Source organism: Hypanus sabinus, chromosome X1, assembly GCF_030144855.1.
Source record: "Hypanus sabinus isolate sHypSab1 chromosome X1, sHypSab1.hap1, whole genome shotgun sequence".
NCBI lineage: Eukaryota > Metazoa > Chordata > Chondrichthyes > Myliobatiformes > Dasyatidae > Hypanus > Hypanus sabinus.
In genome coordinates, this window is record NC_082738.1 from 11,964,767 (window position 1) to 11,991,064 (window position 26,298).

General features: G+C 46.3%; 1 protein-coding gene across 1 annotated transcript in view; it reads left to right on the top strand.

The window, feature by feature from the left end:
- Positions 1-26,298, top strand: part of kcnh6a (potassium voltage-gated channel, subfamily H (eag-related), member 6a) — a 162,238-nt gene that overhangs the window by 129,009 nt on the left and 6,931 nt on the right. The window contains exons 8-13 of the mRNA XM_059956717.1: positions 9,358-9,471; positions 11,259-11,658; positions 16,642-16,841; positions 17,240-17,492; positions 20,025-20,218; positions 24,644-24,743. Coding sequence (XP_059812700.1) covers positions 9,358-9,471; positions 11,259-11,658; positions 16,642-16,841; positions 17,240-17,492; positions 20,025-20,218; positions 24,644-24,743 — 1,261 coding nt within the window. The remainder of the gene's footprint in view (positions 1-9,357; positions 9,472-11,258; positions 11,659-16,641; positions 16,842-17,239; positions 17,493-20,024; positions 20,219-24,643; positions 24,744-26,298) is intronic.

The window sequence follows — 26,298 nt, forward strand, 5'->3', positions numbered from 1 at the left end:
ACCTGAAGTCTCCAGTAGTGTGTTCTGCTGTTACACAAATACCCACTTTCAAGATTTCAATCCAATTTGAGTTCTCATCAGGAAATGACTTTCCCTGCTGTCAAATATTGATGTGGACGCAGTGGAATGGTTGAGTCATCACCTCCACTGATGATGACTGACACAGCTTCCTCCAGCCTTTCATCAGTGTTCAGCCAATGCAGGAATCACCCTGTAGTGCCAATTATACTGATGGCTGTAGGGTGTACAGCTGTTTGCTTGACTGCAGTCCCTTTCCTGAGAGTATTTGGAACAACCCCTCCATCTCCCTGCTATGAGCATACCTGGGTTTTTGATAATTCAGCAATTACAGACAGCTGTAAAGCTTCATTTGGACTCTGGTCCAGGCTGGTCCACCCTCTCAAAGGGTGTTCATGGACCAATGAGATGGCCCCAGTGACCATTCAATCAAGGGCTGATGCAATTCTTCCAGTCATCCCATTCCCCTGCTTTCACCCCATACCCTTTGATGCCCTGGCTAATCAAGAACCTATCTATCTCTGCCTTAAATACACCCAATGACTTGGCCTCCACAGCCGCTCATGGCAACAAATTCCACAGATTTACCACTCTCTGACTAAAGTAATTATTCTGCATCTCTGTTCTAAATGAACGACCTTCAATCCTGAAGTCGTGCCCTCTTGTCCTGGACTCCCCTACCATGGGAAATAACTTTGCCATATCAAAGCTAACAATAGTGACCATGTCTCTGGACCAAAGGGGTGAGAGTTATCCTTTGACTGTAGGCTGCTGTTACATCTGAGACTGGCACAAGACACAATGCCTGATGTGTTAAATCAAATGAAAAGGGTTTTTTCTGTATCCTTGAACTTCCTAGATCACAAGTGAATTTGTCTCTGTCCGAACATTCTAGAGGCACTCCTTGTTACCTTGACTGCAACAGCATGGCAGCTTCTCCCACCTTCTAATTGCAGCTTCTGAGTTTATCTCTCATGGGATGTGGGACAAAAAGTTTTGCCAACTTCTGAACTACCAATGCTATTGAGCATCTGTGTCTTACTCTGGAGCCACTGTCAGTGAGTGTACAGTGCACTGGAGCTGATTTCCATCAGTTATGTTCCTCCCTTTGTCCCAACCACTATACATGGTCAGCAATGATTTCCAGATCAGAAATATGGCTGGCCATTAAATGGATCTCCATGTTCTCCCTTCAGGATGTCCGGCCTTGATACCCCCAGCCTGCTGGTGAAGGCTCGGGGTGTTTGATGCACCTCCTGTCTGGTTGCACCTTTACTTTCAGTGTATTCATACAGTCTTCACAACTTCAATCTCTTTGACTGATGCTCCCCCTGTGCTCTGATACACAGGACATTGCTCAGCCGGCAGTCAGAAGATTCAACCTTCAACCTTTTTTTTTACAGTCTACAGGGACTTCTACAGCCTCATACAGTCCACAGGGTGAGAATGCCTCTCTTAAAGGCACAGCACCTATCTCCTTTCTAATGGATAGTGTGGTAGTTCTGCAAAGTTTGCACAGTAGAGATGCTGTTCCCCACAGGGGAACGTAACATTGCAACAAGTCTCTTTTCTAAGGATGGTCCCAAAGGACCTGGAAGGTAGCAAATGGAACACAGATATTCAGGGGAGGAGAGAATGAGGACCTGGGAGCCACAGAGTGGCGGCACATATGTCAGCCACAGAAATTGTGTCAGAATCCAGTCATGAGCAAGTGGTGACAGGCAGCTCAGCCTCATGTTGTGTGATCTGGCAGATGCATAGTGGTTTTATCAAAGGGAATTGGAATTAGAATATTATTATTATCACATGTGCTGAGATACAGTGAAAAGCTTGTTTTGCATACTGTTCATACAGATCAGATCATTACACAGTGCATTGAGGTAGAACAAAGTCAAACAATAACAATGCAGAATAAAGCTTACATGAGGAAATCTGCAGATGCTGGAAATTGAAACAACACACACAAAATGCTGGTGGAACACAGCAGGCCAGGCAGCATCTGTAGGAAGAAGCACTGTCGACGTTTCGGGCCAAGACCCTTCGTCAAAGGGTCTCGACGAAAGATCTCAGCCCGAAACGTCGACAGTGCTTCTCCCTATAGATGTTGCCTGGCCTGCTGCGTTCCATCAGCATTTTGTGTGTGTTGCAGAATAAAGTTTAACAGCAACAGAGAAAGAGCAGTGCGGGTAAATAAAGGAAAAGATTATAACACGGTAGATTGTGAGATCAAGAGTCCATCTTAACGGACTAGGGAATAATTTAATATTCTTATGACAGCAGGGTAGAAGCTGTCCTTGAACCTGGAGATTTGTGCTTTCAGGCTTTTGCTCAATGGAAGAAGGGAGAAGAGGGAATGTCTGAGTTGAGTGTTCGATTACGCTGGCTGCTTTACTGAGGCAGTGAGAAGAATAGACAGCGTTCATAGGGAGGAGGCTGGTTCCTGTGATGTGCTGCACTGTGTCCACAGCTCTCTGGAGTTTCTTGCAGTCACGTGTAGAGCAGTTCTCATACCAAAACATTCTGTATGCTGATAGGATGCTTTCTAAAAAAGGTTCATTTTATTATCAAAGTATGTCTACAGAATACAACTCTGAGATTTGTCTTTTCCAGATATCCATAAAATACAGAAAACCATAGTAGCTGAAAGAAAGACATCACTCCCCTCCCTCACCCTTTAGTTGTAATCCCACCCCAGCATGAAATGATAAGGAAACAAAAACTCACAAACCCCAAAACCCCCCTTCCCATCCTCGCACAAAATCTAACAGACCACCCCCATGGAGAAACAACCACAAGGACATCAAACCCCAAACCCCCCCCAGCCTACCAATTGGCAGGAAAAAAATGTAGAACTGAAAGCGACCAATATGAACTACAGTCCAATCCATAAATCTCAGCATTTTGATAACATCTCCAAAAGCATTGGCACCCAGCGGCCCCTCCAAAAATAAAAAAAATGTTGAAGACCAACAGGGAAATGCCAAATATTTTAGCCTCCTGAGGAAGTAGAGGCATTGATAAGTTTCTTGGCTGAGGCATTAATGTGCCACCAGGGTAGGCTATTGGTGACGTTCATACCTAGGATCTTGAAGCACTCATCCCTCAGTCTCAACAGGAGCATGTGCACTGTCCCCTTCCTGAAGTCAATGACCAGCTGGCAAATCAGAGAGTTTTTTGAGATATGTCTATCAGGTTGGGTGGCATGGTAGCATAGTGGTTAGCACAATGCTTTACAGTACCAATGACCCGGGTTCAATTCTCGCCCTCTGCCTGTAAGGAGTTTGTACACTCTCCCTATGACCAATTAGTTTTCCTCCCACAGTCCAAAGGCGTTCCAGTCAGTAGGTTAATTGGTCATTGTAAATTGTCCCGTGATCAGAATAGGGTTAAATTGTGGGTTACTGGGTGGTGAAGCTCAAAGGGCAGGAAGGGCCTATTCCACACTGTATCTCAATAATAGATTTGTCTGGGTTTGTAATTGTATTTGATTAGATGCATAAGGAAGTTTTCTAATGCAGTGTTAAGTATTATGTCGCCTGGACTGATGCTTGGTCAAGGAGCAGGAATGAACATCTTCAAGTTGGCTGGCTGTCGTTGGTGATGGTCCACAAGCTCAGATCTCAGCTATGTAGAACACTGATATTGATCATCTATCTCATTATGATTTTGCACCTTACTGTTCACCTGCTCTGCACTTTCTCTGTCACTGTTACACTTTATTCTGCATTCTATTATTGTTTTACCTTTACAGATCAGCCAAGCCAAGTCAAGTCAAGTTCAATGTCATTTAGCTACATACATATATATAATGTATAACCATGTTATGTATATAGAAACGAGACAATGTTTTGTTGAACCAGGGTGTAAAGCACAATAGTATACATGACACACAAGCACTAATGAGGGTAAGGATAAAAGCTACAGCTGAATCACACGTAAATAACAAACTGAAGTGCATTAATATTAAATATTGTAAGGTACAGAACTGATTAACCAGTGACACTCCAAATACGATGCGACAGGGAGTTCAGAAGCCTAATGGCCTGGGGGAAGAAACTGTTTCTCATCCTGACCGTTCTTGTTTCTATGCATCATTGTCTCCTGCCTGATGGTAGAAAGTCAAAGAGGATGCTGGATGGATGGGTGGGAGCCTTGATAGTACTAAGGGCCCTGCGTATGCACAACTCCTGATAAATGTCCCCGATGGTTTGTAGGGAGACCCCTATGATCCTCTCAGCTGTTCTCACAGTCCTTTGTAGGGACTTCCGGTCTGATACTCGACTGCTCCCATATCAGATGGAGATGCAGCTTGTCAGGATGCTCTCAATGGTGCTTCTGTAAAACGCAGTTAAAATGGGGGTGGAGGGTGGGGGAAGCCTTGCCTGCCTCAATCGTTTTAGAAGTGGAGAACTGCTGTGCCTTCTTGGAAGTGATATTTAGGGACCAGGTGAAATCATCCATGATGTGAACTCCCAGGAAATTGGTGCACTTAACTCTCACTATGAAGCTGACATGTATTTGCAGAGGGGGATGGTTTGTCTGCGCCTTCCTGAAATCCACGATGATTTCCTTTGTCTTCTCAACATTCAGGCTTAGGCTCCTCTCACAGCAACCCACCAATCACTCCACTTCCTCTCTATACTCCTGATAGGACAGGCCTGAGGGCTGAATGGCATCAATTTGTTAGCCCAGAGCTGTTCACCATAACCGCATCCCCTATGCTGGAGCCTTGCACCATCTTTGCATGTACAAAGGAAGCATGAGGAATGTGTCTCGTCACTGAGACAGGCCTGGGTGAGGGCAAACTGTCCCAGAGCCGAGACCCAGTGCTGGTCCTACTCACTCCAGGAACTCAGAGCAACAATAGCACAACAGTACAACAGACTTCACTTTGCAATGGATCACAGTCCTCCTCTGTAAGTCCAATTCCCTGGTAAGACATGTTTTAGACTTAATTCAAGAATCAAAATTTTATCTTATTTTATTGAAATACAGTGCAGAATAGGCCTTTCTGGCCTTCGAGCCATGCCGCCCAGCAATTCCCCAACTTAATCCTAGCTTAATCACAGGACAACCTACAATGCCCAATTAACCTACCCAACCAGTACATCTTTGGACTGTGGGAGGAAACTGGAACACCCAAAGGGAACCCACGTGGTCACAGGGAGAACATACAAACTCCTTACAGGCAGCGGTGGCAATCAAACCCGGGTTGCCGGCACTGTAAAGTATTGTGCTAAATAGGTTGTTCATTGTCAGATCTTTCAACATAAAAAATATCTTTTCTCTTCATGATCTTTCTTTTGTCTCTCATTCTCTCTGTCACCTTGTTTCTCTTTTTTAACTCTGTTTCATTTGTTCCTCTCCATATCAGATGCATCATTACTGCGTTCACATTTTCAAGGCAGCTGATGTGACTCACTTGTCCCACTGCTCTCTCGATAATTCAGTCCTGGCATGTGGTGACCTTGACCTGATATTTCTCATGCAGTAAAAAACACAAAATGCTGGAAACATTCAACAAGTAAGGCAGCAATTTTGGAAAGAGAGGTTTGAGTTAAATATTCAGGGTTATGGTGCAAAGTTGTCTAGTCATACCACACAGAAAATGACTCTTTGACCCACACACTATGATCATGCTGGCCATTGAGTACCAAAGTGATCTAGCAAAAGGAGATCAACCTGAGGTATTAATTGTTCCTCTCTCGACAGATGCTGACTGACCTGCCATGCATTTCCAGCTTTCTTATCTATATTTCAGATTCCCAGCATCTTGCAGCATTTGCCTATGAACTGTTAAACTGATAGGTGGGAGAGAACCATGGTATCATCTTGTGAGAGAAAGACTGGTGGACAACAGTCAGATTGTAATGGAGAAGAACTGAGGGATACCGGTCACCGTATAGCTATCCCCCTGAGAGAGGGACTAAGAGACACCAGTTACTGTACATCTATCTCCCTGTGAGAGGGATTGAGACACCAGGCACTGTACAGATATCTCCCTGAGAGAGGAACTGAGTGTCTGGTCAGTGTACAGATGTCTCCCTGTGTTGTGCTCCATTAAGCCAGTGTGTTTTAGTGTGTATGTACTCTGTTCACAGTTGAAATGGTGTTTCAGGCTGACTGACTTCCACTGATCGCATTTGTTGCGACCAGTTTTCTAAAACAGATTTGCCGGGTTGGTGATGTGGGGCAGAACAGAGTACAGAGGGCGGCTTGGACCTCATCAAATCATCCCCAACCAGACAGTTGCCATGGCAACAGATTGGCTGAGCACTGTAGTAATTGTGTCACAGTCTCTGATGTCATTTCACTAATAGGTTCTAATGCAGTGTTTGAGTGAACAGCAGACAGTTCAATGTGAGGCTTAATATTACATTTACAAGCGCAGTCTATGATTCAAGTAGAGCAAACTGAGTCTAAGAGACATTCCACCTGTCTCTTCCAATCCATGTCTAAGCCAGACAGGATGCACTGCTCTCCTCTCATGCATTAGCACCACAGCAATGTAATGTCCCTTTCCACTCACTGCCCACATTGTTCCTCAATGTCCGTGTCTCTGTGATGATGGACCATTTCCTGTCTTCACTTCTCTCTTCCTCAGTGTTCCCTCTTCTTGCCTCCTCCATCCTTCCTTACCTTCAGACCTCCATCAATTCTTCCTTTCATTTTTATTTCCATCCCCCCACCCTCCTCACCTCATCTGCTCTCCCTCTACTTCCTCTAACTCTTTGTTCTTTCATTTCCTTGTTTCATTCCTTTTTCAACCCTTCACTTTTCTCCTCATGTCACTTTTCATTCCTTCTCCTTTTTCTTCTCTTCATCTTTCTCAATCCCTTCCCTCTCCTTTCACTCATTTCGCTCCTTTTTCTGAAGGACAAGCAGTGGTCCCCTCACTGTCCATCCTAAGATTTTGTGGTCTGTGATGAAGAGATCAGGAGGTGTGCTGGCTTGAGGTTAAAGCCTGACATTGGAACTTTATCTTCAGAGTGACGCCACAAGACAACAGGTTTCACAAGATATGTCAGTAGCATGTCAGGAAGGGTCTTGGCCTGAAACGTGAACTGTGTACTCTCCTCCATAGATGCTGCCTGACCTGCTGAGTTCCTCCAGTATTTGTGTTTGTTGCTTTCTATACAAGGTATTTTATGTAGTTATATTTATTGTTTTTTTCTTATCATTATTGTGGTCTTTATCTTTTTTTGTGCTGTATCAAATCTAGAGTAGCAATGATTTAATTCTCCTTTACAATTGTGTACAGTAAATGACATTAAATAACCTTGAATTAAGTGCCTAGCTGGAGTAGTGAGAATAGATCCTGGGTAAGTAGTGCGCTCTTCATGCAAGATATAGCAGAACTGATTGCTACCTCTGCGAGAAGTGCATCTGGGTGTGGCTCCTTACAGACCATGTTAGGGACCTGGAGCTGGATGATCTCTAGTTCATTCAAGAGAACAAGGAGATGACAGATTGGAGCTACAGGAAGGTAATCATCCCGAATTTGCAGAAAGCAGGTACCTGGGTGATTGTCAGGAGAGGGGAAGGGAATGGGCAGCCAGTGCAGAGTCACCCTGTGGCTGTTTCCTCAATAACAAGTATGCCACTTTAGAAACTGGGGGTGTTTATTAGAGGAAATGCACAATGGTCAGGTCTCTGGTGCTGAGTCTAGCTCTGTGACTCAGAAGGGAAGGGGGAGGAAGAGGCAAGTAATAACAGGGGATTCATTGGTTAGCTAAACACACTAGAGATTCTATGGATGAGAACAAGATTCCCGGATGGTATTTTGTCTCCCAGGTGCCAGAGTCAGGTAGAGTTTGTCAAACGTGTTCAGGAAAGTTTCCTTAATCAATGCATAGAGGTCCCAATTAGAGTGAGTGCAATACTAGATCTGCTTTTAGGGAATGAGACAGGGCAGGTGAGAGATGTTTGTGTATGGAAACACTTTGCATCTAGTGATAGATAGATCGATACTTTATTGATCCCAAAGGAAATTAGTGTCATAGATATAAATATTAGAAGAGAAGAAGAAAGAATAAGAAATAAGTTACCACAAACAATCTAACAGGAGGGGGCCATCACTTCCCTGGCTATAGGTTGACTCATTATAGAGCCTAATGGCTGAGGACAAGAATGACCTCATTTTGCGCTCTTTGGAGCAGCGCAGTTGTCCTAGTCTGTTACTAAAAGTGCTTCTCTGTTCAGCCAAGGTGGCATGCAGAGGGTGAGAAACATTGTCCAGAATTGCCAGGATTTTCCGTAGGGTCCTTTGTTCTACCACAGCCTCCAGTTTGACTCCTATAACAGAACCAGCCTTTCTGATCAGTTTATTGAACCTGTTGGCATCACCCGTGTTAATGCCATTGCCCCAGCACACCACTGCTTAGAGGATCGTGTTGGCAACTACAGACTGGTAGAACATGTGAAGGAGAGGCCAGCATACTCCAAACAACCTCAGTCTCCTTAGGAAGTAGAGGTGACGCTGGCCCTTCTTGTACACAGCCCCTGTGTTGGTGCTCCACTCAAGTCTGTCATCCAGGTCCATACCCAGGTACTTGTACATCCTCACCACATTCACCATCAATAGTAACAGGGAGCAGTGCAGACTTAGTCTTCCTGAAGTCCATCACCATCTCCTTTGTCTTACTGATGTTGAGCTGCAGATGATTCAGCTTGCACCATTTGACAAACTCCTCCACCAGGGTCTTGTATTCATACTCCTGTCCTCCCTTTATGCACCCAACTATTGCTGAGTCATCAGAAAATTTCTACAGATGATGTGACAGTGTTGTATCTGAAGTCCAAGGTATACTGGGTAAACAGGAAGGGAGCCAATACAGTCCCCTGTGGGGCCTCAGTGCTGCTTATAGACATGTCTGACACACAGTTCTGAAGCTGCACAAACTGTGACCTGCCCATCAGGTAATCCATTATCCAGGATATAATGGAAGTGGCAGCTGCATTGAACAGAGCTTTTCCCCCAGCAATGAGGGCGGTATGGTATTGAAGGCCCTTATATCAAAAAATATGATCCTAACCGTGCTGCCCTGCTTATCCAGATGGGAGTAGGCTCTGTTCAGCAGATAGGTGACAGTATTGTCAACTCCAGTGTGCTCCTGGTAAGCAAACTGCAGGGGATTGAGGGCTGATCTGACCAGGAGTCAGAGGTGAGCCAGGACCACCCTCTCTAGGGTCTTCATGATGTATGAGGTCAAGCTCACTGGACGTTAGTGATTCAAGACTTTCGGTTGGTCCTTCTTCAGTACTGGGACTCACATAATGTTTTCCACAGTCAGGACCTTTCCCAGGCTGAGACTCAGATTGAAAATGTGCTGGAGAACTCCACACAGCTGCTCAGCACACTCCTTCAGGACCCTGGGGTTCACACCATCTGGTCTCAGTGCTTTGCCGTGTCTGAGTTTCCCCAGAGCCCTTCTCACCGGCTCAGTAGTGAAGGTGAGTCCATGGTGACTGGGGTGTTAGTGGAAGATGGGGGCTGGGTGAGGTGAAGATTGGGGTGTTAGTGGAAGATGGGGGCTGGGTGAGGTGAAGATTGGGGTGTTAGTGGAAGATGGGGGCTGGGTGAGGTGAAGATTGGGGTGTTAGTGGAAGATGGGGGCTGGGTGAGGTGAAGATTGGGGTGTTATGGTAGAAGTGTGGGAGTATATGGGTGATGAGCAGATGGAGTGGTTGGAGGAGGGAAAAGAGAAACGGTGGGGGGCGTGCTGGGAGGAGTGTGGGTCTTGGTGGAACACCCACAGACTTTGGCAATAGATGGATGGTCAGCCAGTATTGTAAGCAACACATACAAAATGTTGGAGGAACTCAGCAAGTCAGCCAGCATCTATGGAAATGAATAAACGGTCAACATTTCAGGCTGAGACCTTTCATCAGGACTGGAAAAGAAGGGGAGAAGATGGCAGAATAAAAAGGTGGGGAGAAGGAGAAGGATAGCTTGAGGGTGATAGGTGAAGCCAGATGGGTGGGAAAGGCAAAGAGCTGGAGAAAAAGGGATTTGATAGGAGAGGAGAGTGGACCATAGGAGAAAGGGAAGGAGGAGGGGACCCAGCGGGAGGTGATAGGCAGGTGTGAGGAGAAGTGGTAAGAGGCCAGAGTGGAGAAACAGAAGAAGAGGGAAGGGTGGAGGGAAACTTTTTTTTAACTGGAAGGAGAAATCAGTATTCACGCCATCAGGTTGGAGGGTACTGACGGAATTTAAGGTGTTGGTCCTCCACGCTGAGGGTGGTCTCATCGTGGCACAAGAGGAGGCTACGGACTGACATGTCAGAATGGAAATGGGAATTGGGAATAAAATACTTAGCCTTCAGGAAGTCCCTCTTTTGGCAGCTGCAGCAGAGATGCTCAGCAAAGCGATCCCGCAATTTATGACGGGTCTCACCAATGTAGAGGAGCACTGGACACAATATTATTGTAACACACACAACATGCTGTGGGAACTCAGCAGGCCAGGCAGCATCTAATGGCAACAGTTGCCATTTTGGGCTGAGACCCTTCAGCAGGACACCCAATAATTGCTTATGAGTCCTGCTGAAGGATCTCGGCCTGAAACGTGGACTATACACTTTTCAATAGATGCTGCCTGGTCTGCTGAGTTCCTCCAGCATTTTGTGTGCGTTGCTTGGATTTCCAACATCTGCAGATTTTCTCTTGTTTGTGATTGGAAAATATTACTTTATCTGCACTTTAGGGTTATGTACATCTTCCTGGGTTACTTGTCCAGTATCAGCATCAATACACCACCTACTTATTATCTGTTCTGTTATATAGAAGTCATCCAAACCCCTCAATTAAATTACCTGGAAGTAATTATAGGGTGTCTATTTTCAACATGCAAATCATCCAATCCCTGATTAGAATTCAGCATGTCACTCACACCCAGGAGCTTTTTATTGTTCGTGCAAACCTCCTGGACACCTTGACTAGATTTCTTGCATAGCTCACTACTTGGTATTTGTTATTCTATATTTTAATCATTACATTACTTTACACATTCACTTATTGTGAGATAAGTGTTATTCGCTAAATTAGTACATAATTGGATTCTGTTGTGAGCAGTAGAATGGAATATTTGCTTGAAGACTCCTCCAACTTTCCAAGTTAGTCATCTTTGTTCTATTTATACTCTCACTTGCCTTCAGTCTCATTCCGTGTGTATCAGACGTGTGGTGTTATTCATCTCTCTGTGACCCAGTTGCTGATGGAGTGTAACCCTTATGTTCCAGACCACCACCCTGATTGGCCTCCTGAAGACAGCCCGCCTCCTGCGGCTGGTGCGAGTCGCCCGCAAGTTGGATCGCTACTCTGAGTATGGAGCCGCGGTGCTCTTCCTGCTCATGTGCACCTTCGCGCTCATCGCCCATTGGCTGGCGTGCATCTGGTATGCCATCGGCAACGTGGAGAGACCTTACATGGTTCACAAGATCGGCTGGCTAGACAATCTGGGGGACCAAATCGGGAAGCGCTACAATGACAGTGATGCCTCATCCGGACCCTCCATTAAGGACAAGTATGTGACAGCTTTATACTTCACCTTCAGCAGCCTGACCAGTGTCGGATTTGGGAATGTTTCCCCCAACACCAATTCCGAGAAGATCTTCTCTATCTGCGTCATGCTGATTGGCTGTAAGTGTGCTGGCTTTACCAGGTAATAGGGATAAAAGATAACCGACTTCTACACTGTCTTATCACAAACTTCCAAGGTACAGGTTAGACACAGACTGAATTTCCCTCTATACTGTCCTGCCACACAACCCCAAATGAAAAACACACAGGGGGGTAAAGAGTAAAGTTCCCTGCACGTTGCCCTATCACACACTCCCAACTCAGGAACAAGAAATAGATTCTAATTCCTCCTTTTCTGTCCTATTAAACGTCACTAATACAGACACGCTGTACTGTATCTAATGTAGTTTCATACCTAACATCTGTGGTGAGGAAGGCAGATGTGATGTTAGCATTAATTTCAAGAGGACTAGAATATAAAAGCAAGGATGTAATGCTGAAGCTTTGTAAGGCATTGGTCAGACCCATGTGGAGTATTGTGAGTAGTTTTGGCCCTTTATCTAAAAGAAAGGATGTGCTGACATTGGAGAGGGTTCAGAGGAGGTTCATGAGAGTAATTCTGGGAGTGAAAGGGTTACGATATGAGGACAGATTGGTGGCCCTGGGTCTGTACTCACTGGAATTCAGAAGAATGAGAGGGGATCTTATTGAAACCCATCAAATGTTGAAAGACCTCAATAGAGTAGATGTGGAGAGGATGTTTCCTATGGTGGGGGAGTGTGGGACCAGAAGACACAGCCTCAGAATAGAGGGATGTCCATTTAGAAGAGATGAGGAGGAATTTCTTTAGCCAGAGTGTGGTGAAGCTGTGGAATTCATTGCCACTGGCAGCTGTGGAGGCCAAGTCATTGGGTATATCTAAGGTGGAGGTTCATAGATTCTTGATTGGTCAGGGCATGAAGGGCTATAGGAAGACAGCCAGAGATTGGAGCTGAGAGGGAAATGAATGGTGGAACAGACTCGATGGGCCAAATGGCCTAATTCTGCTCCTATATCTTATGGTATTTGCTGATGCAGTGTAGAGGAGGCCTAATTTTGGATCTGTAACCTAAATGTTTCCAGTGACCGTACCTTTGTTGGCCTCAGTTTGTCAATTGCTGAAGCGGGCTTTGTGATCTGTTGGTGGATACACTGTGGTTTGGGGTGAGAACATCTATGATTCACCCAATAGCAGTATGGCCAGTGGATACAAAGAAACATGTTGCATTGAAAGCCTCGGTACTCCTCAGTGAAATTGTAATGCTGGGCTCTTGTTTAATGTTACCTGTCTCATTAGAGTAAAATGTATCCGCTAGAGATGTGATTAGATAATGCTGCATGTTCCAACAATCTGATAAAGGTCAGTGTTTCTCAGAGTGGAATAGAGAGCCACTTCTGGCTTATTTCATGACTCTGAATGTTCAGACACAAATTTCCCTGTACGCCAGGCACTGTCTTCCATCGGGGAATATGGGATGATGCCATTCCCTCTGATCCTATTCAAGTATTGCCAGGGAGCTTGGAACATCACTGGCATTCCTGAGTTATCCAGATTTCCCCAGCTCAGCACTGAATTGACAGATTGCTTTCCTTTCCAACCCTGCAACACCCAGTCTTCGTGCCCTGAGTTCCATGTTAATGTCAGATCAATTTTTCTGTGATCTTCTGAGTCCTCTGATGGAGGCTTCAATGTATAATTCAACCAGTTACATGTCATTTTAACTCTTCTTTCCACACACACCTACCTGTTTGTCTTCAGCCTTCTCCATTGATTCAGAGAGACCAAGCACAAAATAAATGAACACCCCATATTCTTCTTGGGTGCTGGTTGTCCATTGTGTCCGATGATGACAGGAACCTGTGCAGTAGAGTATTTAAAGTGGAAAAGCCGTTATACTGAGTCAGTTCCACTCTCTCGACCTCAGAAGTCCGGGTCCAGTGGTACGAACGAACGTCACGAGCAGGAGTGGGTGACTGTGTCACCTTCTGTGCCTCGTCCTGCCTTTCGCGCTCCACAGAGCCTTGTTGTACCGCCTTCCTGGCCGTTGGATCTCCCTGTAGATCTCATCCACCCAGTCCCCCGGAACCAACTTCGCACGCTACGACAGGCATGTCCCTATCTCACCGGAGAATGAGGCTCACCGGCTACCCTCACCCGGTTTAGCCCTCCTGTCGCAGCGGTGTACCGGGGTGTGGCCGCTGTCGCGTGCAAACAGCTACTTGGAGCCACAGGTGAGAGCTGAGTGTCCGGTGGACCAAAGGTGAGGAGGGTGCCCCAGAATGGACATGACAAGCCCTTTCACCAGAGGTGTCACCCCTCTCTGGACACCACATACACCGTAGAACTTAATGGTCTGAATGCTAAATTTTCCAACTTCAGGTAACCCACATCTTCTCCCACACACCCAGTTATTGAACTAGTTTTCTCCTCCATATGTTCACCTTTGCTATCCCCTCTCCCCACTTGGTTCCACCTGCCCATCACCCTTTCCCTATCTAGTTGCACCCTGTCACCCTCCAGACTCCATCCCCCATCCTAAATACTGCTGTATGCCGACAACCTTTCCATTTTCCTCTCAGTCCTGATACAGTGACCTGCACCTTCTGCCTCCTCAGATGCTGCCTGACCTGCTGAGTTCTTCCAGTGTTCTGTTTTTTTTTTGTTCCAGAGCACCCCCCTCTGCCAAAAACCAGCAAAACCAGCAAAAACGTGACCCAGGTCTGTAGTGCCCATCTGACACTGGACTTGAAGTCTGGCATAGTTTTGAAGTGGCCATCGAGGCCAGGAGGCTGCCAATGGGTAATAATGAATAACTGGAGAACGGGGAGACTTATCAACATTTCCAAGCTTATAATGTCTGCCTAGAGACTGTCATAAATCCTTTCATGTCATTCCATGTGAATCCTTCAAACATTGCAACAGTGCTTGGGATCATAAAGTTCTGGAAAGAGGTGGATGGAAAGGAAGTAATTGGGGTGGCACTGGTTAGCCTTTGTTGGGAGTTCAAATCATTGGCTTTTCCCTGAATCTTAGCAAGTGAATAAAGCAGAAACTGAGATGCATCTCACCTAAGTTCATCCCTGACTGCTTTCCTCACCCAGGCTCATAACTGCTCTGCTCTTAGTTCAATACCACCCACCCCCACCCCTCGACCTGCTCTGTCACTAGTCACCATTCCCCCAGGTATTTTGTTGTAAATAACTTCCAGCCCCAAGGAATGCTTAAAGCCAGTGTGGAACTTGGTTGGTGGGTCTCACGCTCTTGGTGATGTCACCTCTGTTGCCCCCTGCCCTCACAGGGCACCATTATCCCTCCCCACCGTGGTCCCGTGCTCAGTGTCCTCACCCACACCCACGGCTCAGTCTGAGGCTGGCACAACCAGGGCAAGACCAACTCATGGACAACTGGGACATCCTGTGGGTCCAAGGGGGCACTTCCAGCCACCATATACAAGGAAGTGATATAAGAAAGGCAGAGGGGATGAAGGTTCACACACACACAGCACAGAACCAGGCCCTTCATACTATGCATCCGTACTAATCCTGTTTCCCAGTACTTTAGCAATTCAAAAGTTCATTCAAATACTTCTCAACTGTTGTGAGAGCCTACACCCATTCAGCAGAGTGTTCCAGATTCCCATCTCCCTCTGGGTGAAAGAAATTACCTCAAATACCCTTTAAGTCTTGCACCTTTTACTTTAAATCATGACCCCTCTTTATATACAGCTTTGTTAAGGGGTTAAAGCTTCTTTAGGACCCCATCAGCTTTCTTCACGACAAAAATGTATTTAACTTGTTTTTGGTAGAAATGATCCTGAGAAGATCATCACTGTAGAAAGACATCAGTGAGGGAAAGATCCTGCATTTGCAATGATAAGTGATGCTGGTGTGGCAGCTGCTGTCATCGCCCACCTGGTAGGGCTGTTCCAAAACGTGTACTGTGGTGCCAATACTGAGACACCCAGTGCCAGCGGCTAAAGACGTGGTCAGGCACCTCCTGTTAGTTGCAGCACATTCTGTGGACTTTCGATGGTCTCTGAACAGCCTAGACTGAGCTGTGAAGCTGGTCTTGTCAAGTCTCCCAATGTACAGTGCCCCTTTAGTTAGCAAATTGGAAGCAACCTGTCTGAGTGCAATATGCTCATGTTGGCACTGAGTCTATTCACTAAGGTTGTAGTATGCAGTTAGACCTTCAATGAACATTGAGAACAAGTGTGAATCCGAACATAATTAGACCCTTCGATGGGACTGGTGTGTATTTTCCCAAAGTCCATAATTAATTCCTTTATCTTACTTTTGTTGAGTATTTTATATGTACTGGCAATTTAGTTGGCTCCTATAGTGTAGTTAACTGGGAAAGATATAATAGGAAAGTTGAGAAAATATGAGAAAATAATTTGCAAGGCTAGAGCAAAATAAGAAGAGGTGTAGAAGCGATGGAATTATCTGTGGTGGAGTCAGCAATGGGCTTGATAACCTACTATGTTGTAATGTAACAAAATTGCAGATTGTCAAGAAGGGATCCATTTCTGTGGTGTGGGGGAGTCTAGGACCAGAGGGTACAGCTTCAGACAAGAATGATGTCCATTTAGAACACAGATGAGGAATTTCTTTAGCCAGAGGATGGTGACTCTGTGAAATTCATTGACACAAGTGGCTGTGGAGGCCGAAGTCATTGAGTATACTTAAAGCGGGGGTTGATAAGTTCTTGATTAATTGGGGCATCAAAGGTTACGGGGAGATGGCAGGAGAATGGGGTTGAGAGGGATAATAAATCAGCCATGATAGAATAGCAGAGCACATTTGATGGGCCAAATGGCCTAATTCTGCTGCTATGTCTTATGCTATAAGGATGCATGCCAGGTCTCATGAGACTGTCCTACTGGTTAACATGAAGGTAACTAATCCAATTTAGTGATGGCTGTGGTTTCAGCAGGAAGTGATGGCCAGCAAAACCCAAGCATGGGTTGTGTGTAATGCCATTCCAGATGTAGGTGAGAAGGTACATTCTCAGCTGATCCTTTGAGCTCCTGCCTAATGCTTTGATGTGGTTGTTGCCCTCAGCTCTCATGTACGCCAGTATCTTCGGGAATGTCTCGGCCATCATCCAGCGCCTGTACTCGGGCACTGCCCGCTACCACACCCAGATGCTCCGAGTGAAAGAGTTTATCCGCTTCCATCAGATCCCTAATCCGCTGCGGCAGCGGCTGGAGGAGTACTTCCAGCACGCCTGGTCTTACACCAACGGCATCGACATGAATGCGGTGAGTAGTCGTGGCTGCCGGCACTGGCAGAGCCACTGCCCTTCACTAGCCCCTCAAGCCACCCAGATCTCAGTCCATAGCACCTCACCTGTACAGGCTGAGACATGGAGACAGGGCCAGAGAGCACTGCCACTGGCGGGGCTCTGGGATCGGCCCCAGCACTGGCATGGATGTGGCCCAGCATTGGCTGCCTCATCAGGAGGGTGGCGGGAGATGGTGACTGAAGGATGGGTCAGTCGTCTGGAGTTGACTGGTACAGGGGCACAGCTGGAGCAAGTGTTTATCCTGAGGAACTGCCCCACTCCCAGGACTGGGTCTGGGTCCAGGTCCCGCGCCTCCCCAGATGTTGTTTGTGGGAGCTGTAGGGAGCTGGGCTGATGGCTGCCTTCTCTTTGCAGGTGCTGAAGGGTTTCCCTGAGTGCCTGCAGGCCGACATCTGCCTCCACCTGAACCGCAGTCTACTGCAGAACTGCCGGGCCTTCAGCGGGGCCAGCCCCGGCTGTCTGCGGGCCCTCGCCATGAAGTTCAAGACTACCCATGCACCCCCAGGTGACACCTTGGTGCACTACGGCGACGTCCTCACCGCCCTCTACTTCATCTCCCGCGGTTCCATCGAGATTCTGCGCAATGATGTGGTTGTCGCCATTCTGGGTGCGTCACTGTTGCTCGGTCCATGCTAGAGAGGGGTGTGGTTTGCCTGGTGGAGGCTCCCTCTGGAGGAGGGGATATCCACCTGAAACAGGTTGGGTGGTGACACTGTCTGGAAGAAATCGGTCCATCTGAGGGTGGAGGGATCCATCAGGGGATGGCCCTGCCTTGGTGGACTCCATCTGATCCGTCTGTGGGTGGGTACATCTGCCTGAAGGAGTGAGATCCTTCACTGCAGGTGGCTCTGTCTTTGGACAAGAGATCCGTCCAAGTATTGACTTTGTCTGAGGAGGGTGGATCTCTCTCTAATAAGGAGTATGTCTTAAGGATGATCATGGGTCTGTCTGAGGGTTTGGAACTGTTTGAGGGGGCTTGTCTGTCAGAGGGGTAGGGTCTGTCTTAGTGAGAGGGGTATTGTTTTGAGGGGGCTGACTGGCTCTGCCGGAGAGGGTTTCTTTCTGGGGGGGCATGGGTCTCTGTAACGGGGTAAATGTCTGAAGGTATGGATGTGTCTGTGGAAGGATCATTGTGGAAAAACTAGTGATCTGAAATTGTCATTGTTGAGTCCCAAGAGCTGTAAGTGCCTTGTTGGAAGTTTAACTCCCTGGGCTTCATTGGGATGGTGTAGGAGGCTGGAATGGGAGCAGGTTAGAGTATCAAAGTGCAGACAATGGAAGAGTCAAAGACAGAAGAGTGGTGTTCTGAAAGGTGGTTACCCAACCTGCTTGTAGACTCTGTATTGCGGAGGAGCCCATATGGTGAGCATTGAATGGAGTGTACCCAATTGGACAAAGTTCAAAAGACCCACTGCTTCACCTGGAGGAGCTGTGGCCCCTAATGAGGAATGTTCTTGACCTCTGACTCACTCTGTCTCAGAGTTGCCATGGCCCACTGATCTCACGTTAAACAACTCTACTCAAACAATCTTCCCAGATGAAACAGCGATTCACTTGTACTTTTTCCAAAAGAGTGTTCAATATGAGAATATAGAACGGTAGAGCACAGGAACAGACTCTTCGGCCCATGATGCTGGTAAAGAAACTTAATTCCTCTGCCTGCACACAATCCTTCCCTTCTCTGCATATTTCTTGTGCCTATCTATGAGCCACTTAAATACCTCTTATTGTATCTGCTTCTGCAACCACAGTCCAGAAGCCACCACCTTCCATATAGAAAAGCTGCTCTATGCATCTCCCTTGATTTTAACTTACCCCTTCTCTCTTTAAATACATGCCACCTGGTATTAGACATTTCAACTTGGGAAAAAGATGCTGGCTGCCTCCTCTGTCTGTGCCTCTCAGTTTTATAAACTTTCCAGGTGTCTCCTCAACCTCCGTTGTTCCAGAGAAAATGAACTTGAGCAACCTTTCTTTATTGCACTGTGATCACGGATGTTCCTTCTATTCTATCCATCCCGGCCCTTACTCCCTGCTTGCTTTCACACTTTTTCCAGTTCTAAAGAAGGATTATCAACCTGAATAAGACCATAAGATATAGGAGCAGAATTAGGCCATTTGACCCACTGAGTCTGCTCTGCCATTTCATCATGGCTGATCCATTCCTCTCTCAGCCCCAATCTCCTGCCTTCAACCCCCCCCCCAACCCCATATCTCTTCATGCCCTGATGAATCAAGAACCTATCAACTTCTGCCTCAAATATACATAAAGACTTGGCCACCATGGCTGTCTGTAGCAATGAATTCCACAGATTCACTATTCTCTGGCTAAAGAAATTCTTCTTCATCTCCGTTCTAAATGGACAGCCCTCTATTCTGAGGCTGTGTGTTCTGGTCCTAGACTCCCCTCACCACCGGAAACATCCTCTCCACATCCACTGTTGTTTGAGAGGTAGGTACATTAGCAGGAAAAGAGGGAGATCGCCTTTGACTTGCTATGACAGGGTGCCTTTTGGTATGTTGCCCTCAGCTGAGAAGGCGTAAGTGGTCTCAGATTAATGGGCTGTCAAAAAGGAGTCACTTCCAACATGCAGAGTTCCCTGGAGATCTGCAGTATAACTTGACCCTGTGACCACTGATGGTGAGGGGAGCGTGCGGAAATGAGTCAGTCTTTCCCCAGAACACCTGCTGCTGCCTCACCAGATCAGTGATGTTGACGTGTCTGAAGAGGTCCAAGAGCTCTCGTTATTACTGACTAGTACTTGTCTTGTGCTCCTGAGACACTCTCCACTGATCCTTATGCCACCAGGCTCAAATGATGGGCAGCCTGCTCAACATCAGCGAATTTCAGGAACTGATCCTACCTCCATTGTGAACATTAATGAGCTCGAGGACTTGACTATATTCCTGCTCCCATTTTCACGCTCTAGCTCCCATATTGTTGATAGGGCGTTTGGGCTCTTTTTTTTCCTGTATTAGGAGGTTTGATGGGTTGTAAGGGTTAAACAGTCGTGGCCTTTGAGGTCTCTGGAGTGAGTTGAGTTTTGGACTGGCTGAGAGGGAGGATGCTGATGACTGACCTCGTGTACACTGTGTCCCCCACTGTACAGCTGATGCTTTTGTCCCTTTGGGAATGTAGGGAAGAACGACACTTTTGGAGAGCCGATCAGCCTCTATGCCAGGCCAGGAAAATCGAACGGTGACGTGAGAGCACTAACGTACTGTGACTTGCACCGGATTGTGCGGGAGGACCTGCTGGAGGTACTGGACATGTACCCCGATTTCTCCAGCAACTTCTGGACAAACTTGGAGATCACTTTCAATCTCAGAGATGTGAGTTTCATCCGTTAGCATTATTTTATCGAGAGAAAATGAATTGGCAAGTTTCTCAGCGATAAAGCTGTTTCCTTAATGCAGGGAGATCAGTTTGATTAACTGTGCCAGTGTGTTGGTGGGGTGGGGAATGAGTTTGTGAATGTGCATGTGTTCCTGGGCGTATGTAGGTGGATGCATAGTTGCACATGTGTATAAATTGTATGTGTCTGGATTCAAGGGTATGCATGCACGCACACATGTTTGTCCATTGTCCTAGGTGCCTCCTCATTCTCATACTATTTGATCACCCCCTTCCCCATACTCTAGCCCTCTCTACCAAAGTAGATGATGGCACCCTTTCCCTTCTGGTGCTATCTCCCATTGGTGCAGTATTGCTCCCCCTCCTCTGTTCACCACTGTTAGTTCTGTGAACAAGCACCAGGACATTAACCCTTGACCTTCCCTCACCCCTTCACATTTGTTGGAGCAGAACGTGCTCCCTAACTCTCCCACTACACTGAGGCCCCAACGTGATGCTCCACTGACCACAAGAAACAGCTTCTCTCAGTCCATCTCCTCAATCCCGGTTATCAGTGTGAATGGCCCAGTTTGATTACCTCTTAATCTTAAATATACACGGAAGCACAAACCAAGTTTGTACATCTTGTCCTTGTTATTTACCAGTGTGAGCTCAGTAAATCATCAGAAAATCTGTGGATGCCAGAAATCTGAAATAAAAACAGAAAATGTTGGAAACACTCAGCAGGTCAGGCAGCATCTGTGGAAATAGAAACAGAATTACTGAATCAGATTAATGTCCTTTCATCTGCTTCTCTCTCCAGAAATGCTTCCTGGCTTACTGAGTGTTTCCAACATTCTGTTATTCTTAATATTTGACAATGGTTTTATAGACAGGGCAGCCTGGTAGCATCGTGGTTAGCACAGTGCTTTACAGTACAGATGACCTGGGTTTATTTCCCACTGCTGCCTGTAAGGAGTTTGTACGTTCTTCCCTGACCACGTGCGTTTCCACTGGGTGCTCCGGTTTCCTCTCTCAGTCTGAAGATGTACCAGTTGGTAGGTTGATTGGTCATTGTAAATTGTCCTGTAATTAGGCTAGGATTGAATCGGGGGATTGCTGGGCGGTGTGACTTGAAGGGTTGGAAGGCCCTATTCTGTATTGTATCTCAATAAGTAAAATGTTTGCATAAATCTGTTATTTTAATCTCCTTTAGGCAGTAAAGGAATCACTCTTGCCCAGACCTGAAAGGTGTTAGTGGCCATTTCTGGACCGTCTGTGTGCCAGATGGACAGTGTCCGTTTGCCTCACTCTGGTGCTTGGGTTGGAAGGAGCACAAACTTCTGGATATCCCAGCACCTTTCGCTCAGGCCTCCCCAGACCAGTGGAACTCCTTAACGGCATTGTCCAGCCCCCAGTCCTAATCTTCAGCCTCCGAGAGCATGATCTCCCAAACCCACCACTCTTGGTGCGATCCAGGTCAGGCACAGGCTGATAAGAAAAAAATAGCAATTGAACTTGCAAGTGCCAGACTGACTCCTGAGGCCCAATGGCTGCTCCCACCTTCCTGTTTCCTGTGGCAGTCCTGGCAAAATGTTTAAGGAATATATCCCTTTAACATGTAAATCCCAGTCCATCCTACATGGAACACGTGGGGGGTGGGGGGGGGGGGAATAATTCAATGCCTGTCCTTCACATTGGACTGTGATTGTCAGGGATCGCTGCTATTACTGTTCACACTTGTCCTCTGGAAAAGAGCTGCTTATTGACCACTCGCCCTTTCGTTATCCACCCCACCCTCGCCCGTCCCCCAGCAGCCCCTCTCCTGTTCCTCCTGTGTCATTCTGTGGTCTACCTTCTGTGCCTCATTGGCTCCTTGTTGCAGCTCACTCACCCATCCTATGTGAACTTTGTCATAAAAACTGCACAATATTGTTTGTAGTTAAGTACTTTTGTGGATAAGTCCTATTCAAAATTATAATGCAGCTTGTATCAATTTCTCAAATAATGCAAGACGAGGTTACTCATTCCTGAACTGAATTATCTGATCATTATAAACAGCAAATGTGAAGCCAATGAGAACCTTGCCTGTGCCTATCTCCCCTTGATACCATCACAATACGCAGTGTCTCAGATGTCCCGAGGTAAATCACAGGCATAAACAATGAGCAAGAACTCTCTGTTATTGGATTGAAACACAGTGAAGCCTTTAATTTAGTGTGGTTGACTTTATCTACTGCTTTAAAAACACAATTAGAATTGTAGACATGGTGCAGTGCACGGGGAGCTTTAAAGTGCCGACACTGGAAGATCTTGCTGAACACAGCACTGGAAGTGCATTTTCACTTTATTCTGTAGCAACTCCCAGCAGTGACAAGATCAATAAGAACGTGTCAAAATATTCCACGATAATTAGAATGGAGAAACAAAGACAACACAGAAAATAGGGACCAAGGGTTTGTTCAATTTAAGAACACAGAAAGCAGATTTCCCGACCAGTGTGGATACCTTAAAAGTAAATAAATGAAACCAGGAAGGCGGTGTGCCAGCCTTTTGCCCAAAATGTTTCTGGGGACAAAATTCAGACAGGATCCTCCATTTCATGACAGTTGTTTGAATGTGTTACAGACTCAGTGTATGATGAATAGCCACGGGTGGCAAGGCCCCTGACTCTGCCCACAGTCTGTTACTGTGTGCACAGCTTGTACACACCCAGAGCCAGGGATCTCTCAGGACGTGATGATTACTGCACCTTCACCCAGTTTCTGGAGTTGTGGGCTCAGACTTTCATTGTGCAGCCCCGATACAGTGACCCTACCCACTTAATATAGATAAAGGGATCGCTCTCAGCAGACAATGTGAGTTCTTTCAAAGTACTGAATTGTTGAACTGTGCAGATCATTAAAGTGTCAAAACCAGGTACAGGAGGGCAGTATAGAGCTTCTGTTTATAATTTTATATTTGAGGACTGGAATGCAACTGGCTGAGAATTAAACTCTTATACCAAGCCCCAGTCAGACTGTATCATTACAATTGCAGGCACCCACGATGATATATCATCTCTGAGGTTCAGTTATGAGGAAAAGTTGTCGGGTTTCTGGGAAAGATATGTGGACTGTAATTGCAGCTCACCCATTATCCCATTGAATTATAGCTAGAATGACCTGCAGCTTTCCAATCCTTGGTCCTCACCCAACAGCAAATGGCACCATTAAACTCGTGTACCTCACACTGTGACTCCGTCTCTGTGAGATGCTTATTTAATATTACCAATCAGAATAAGATTTATTATCACCGATTAATATGATGTAAAATTTGTGGTTGCATGGATCATTCTCAGCAGACAATGCAAGTTCTTTCAAAGTACTGAATTGTTGAACTGTGCAGATCATTAAAGTGTCAAAAACAAGTATGGGAGGGCAGTGTAGAGCTTCTGTTTATAATTTTATTTTCGAGGACTGGAATGCATCTGGCTAGGAATCAAACTCTTAGTACAGAACAAAGACCTAACAATTACTATAAATCACAAAAATAGATACATAATGCAAAAAAGGAATAACTTTATAAACACAAGAGATTCTGCAGATGCTGGAAATCCAGAGCAACACACATAAAACGCTGGAGGAACTCAGCAGGTCAGGCAGCATCTATGGAGAGGAATAAACAGTTGACATTTCAGGCCGAGACCCTTCTTCAGGACTGGAAAGGAAGGGAGAAGATGACAGAATAAAAAGGGTTGGAGGTCAGAAAGGAGGACAAGTTAGAAGGTGAAGCCAGGTGGGTGGGAAAGGCAAAGGGCTAGAGAAGGAATGAATCTGATAGGAGAGGACCTTAGGAGAAAGGGGAGGAGAGGATGCAGAGGGAAGTGATAGACAGGTGAGAAGAAGTGAGAGGCCGGAGAGTGGGAATAGAAAAGGAGAGGGGGAGGAATTTTTTTTTTTAACTGGAAGGAGAATTTTTTTTTAACTGGAAGGAGAATAGCCTGAAGTGCCATCAGGTTGGACACTATCCAGATGGAATATAAGTGGTTGCTCCTCCACACTGAGGGTGGCCTCTTCTTGGCACAAGAGGAGACCATGGAGTGACATGTCGGAACAGGAGTGGGAACCAGAATTAAAATGTTTGTCCACCGGGAAGTTCCGCTTCTGGAGGATGTAGCGGAGGCGCTCGTCAATGTGCTCCCCCAATTTATGACGGGACTCTCCAATGTAGAAGAGGTCACATCGGGAGCATCGGGCACAATCGATGACCCCATCAGATTCGCAGGTGAAGTGTTGCTTCACCTAGAAGGACTGTTTGAGGTGGTGTTCATGGTTTCGTGGACAGTTCAGAAATCTGATGGTAGAGGGGAAGAAGCTGGTTCTGAATCGTTAAGTGTGGGTCCCGATGGTAGTAATGAGAACCACTTAAATTGTACTTAACAGACTGACAGAATCCTCCGTTCACCCCCAAGCGAGGATTCCGACTGTGGGCGCAGGCAGCTTCATCAGAACAAACTTTCCTTCCGGAACAGGAGTGACACTGGTGAGTCTACAGGTTGGTGGGTGGAGTGGCAGGGGCATAGTATGTCACTACCAGTACTGGCCGAAGCCTCATACCCACAGCATTTCATCTATTCTAAACCTTGGTGTGCAGAGGAAGAGAATCAAGAGGCCAGTGATCAGACACACTAGAGGTAGATGACATTTCCTCCCCAGTACTATAGTTGCTGAATTACATTCAACCTGGCTGGGTGTAGAACTGGCCAGTGATCAGAGCGCACTACCCCTGCACACTCGCTCACTCCTCACCCCACTATTACACACATTCACTCCCCCGCTAACACACTCACCCCCTCCCACTGCCACAGACACTTTCCAGCCACACCTCCATCCACCTCCACTACCTCACCGGGTTGATTTTAACAAGTGATTTACAACAGACCTAAGTTTTGATGCAGAGTCAGGATGATTTGAAGTTACAATAGGCAGCACCATGATGCAGCTGGTAGAGTCCTGGGTTTAATCCTGACCATTGGTACTGTCTGCATACTCTCCTGTGATGAGTGGGTTTCTTCAGGTCCTCCCAAGGAGATGTGCATGTTAGATTAATTAGCCACTGTAAATTACCCCTTGTGAGTAGGTGAGGCATAGAATTTGAGGGGAGTTGATTGAACTGTGGGGAGAATAATATGGAGATGTGGCCTGATTTGGAGTATTGTGTGCAGTTTTGGTTACCTGCTTACAGGAAAGATGTAAACAAGGTTGAAAGAGAGCAGAGAAAATTTACAAGGATTTTGCCAAGTCTGAATGACCTGAGTTAAAAGGAAAGATTGAATAGAGTTGATAGAGGTATACAAAATTATGAGGGATATAGATGAGGTAAATGCAAGCAGTTTTTTTTTCCACTGAGGTTGGGTGGAACTACAACCAGAGGTCATGGGTTAAGGGTGAAAGGTGAAATGTTTCAGGGGAACATGAGTCTTCTTGACTCAGAGGGACATGAGAGTGTGGAGCAAGTTGCCAGCACAAGTGGTGCAAACAAGCTCAATTTCAATGTTTAAGAGATGTCTGGATAGGCACATGGATGGGTGGGATGAGGGTATGGATGGCTATGGTCCTGGTGCAAGTCAATGGAGGTAGGCAGTTTAAATGGTTTGGTACAGTTTAAATGGGCCGAAGGGCCTGTTTCCATGCTGTACTTCTCTATGGCTCTATGATTCTAATAAGAAATGTGACTCATGTAAAATAGATTGGTGTAGGGTTAGTGTGAATGTGTGTTTGAGGGTGAGCACAATATCAGTGGGCTGAAGGGCCTTTTTCAGTGCTGTGTGACTCTCTAACAGCTGTCTAGACACTGCATAGCTGCTGGCTCAGTAGGCCCTGGAGCTGGATACTGTCTGCTCTGTGGTAACCATCTCCTCTATAACCCCAACACCAGCTCCAGTCCCCCCACTGGACATCAAGAGTATTGGATTCCACCACTGGACATGGGACCACCTGAAGACCATGCAGTTTCCCAGTCAACAAAAAAACAGAAAAGACTTTCCTTGTGTTAGGGTTAACTGCTGAATGTATGTTGCCCTGAGGCAGTTGCTTGG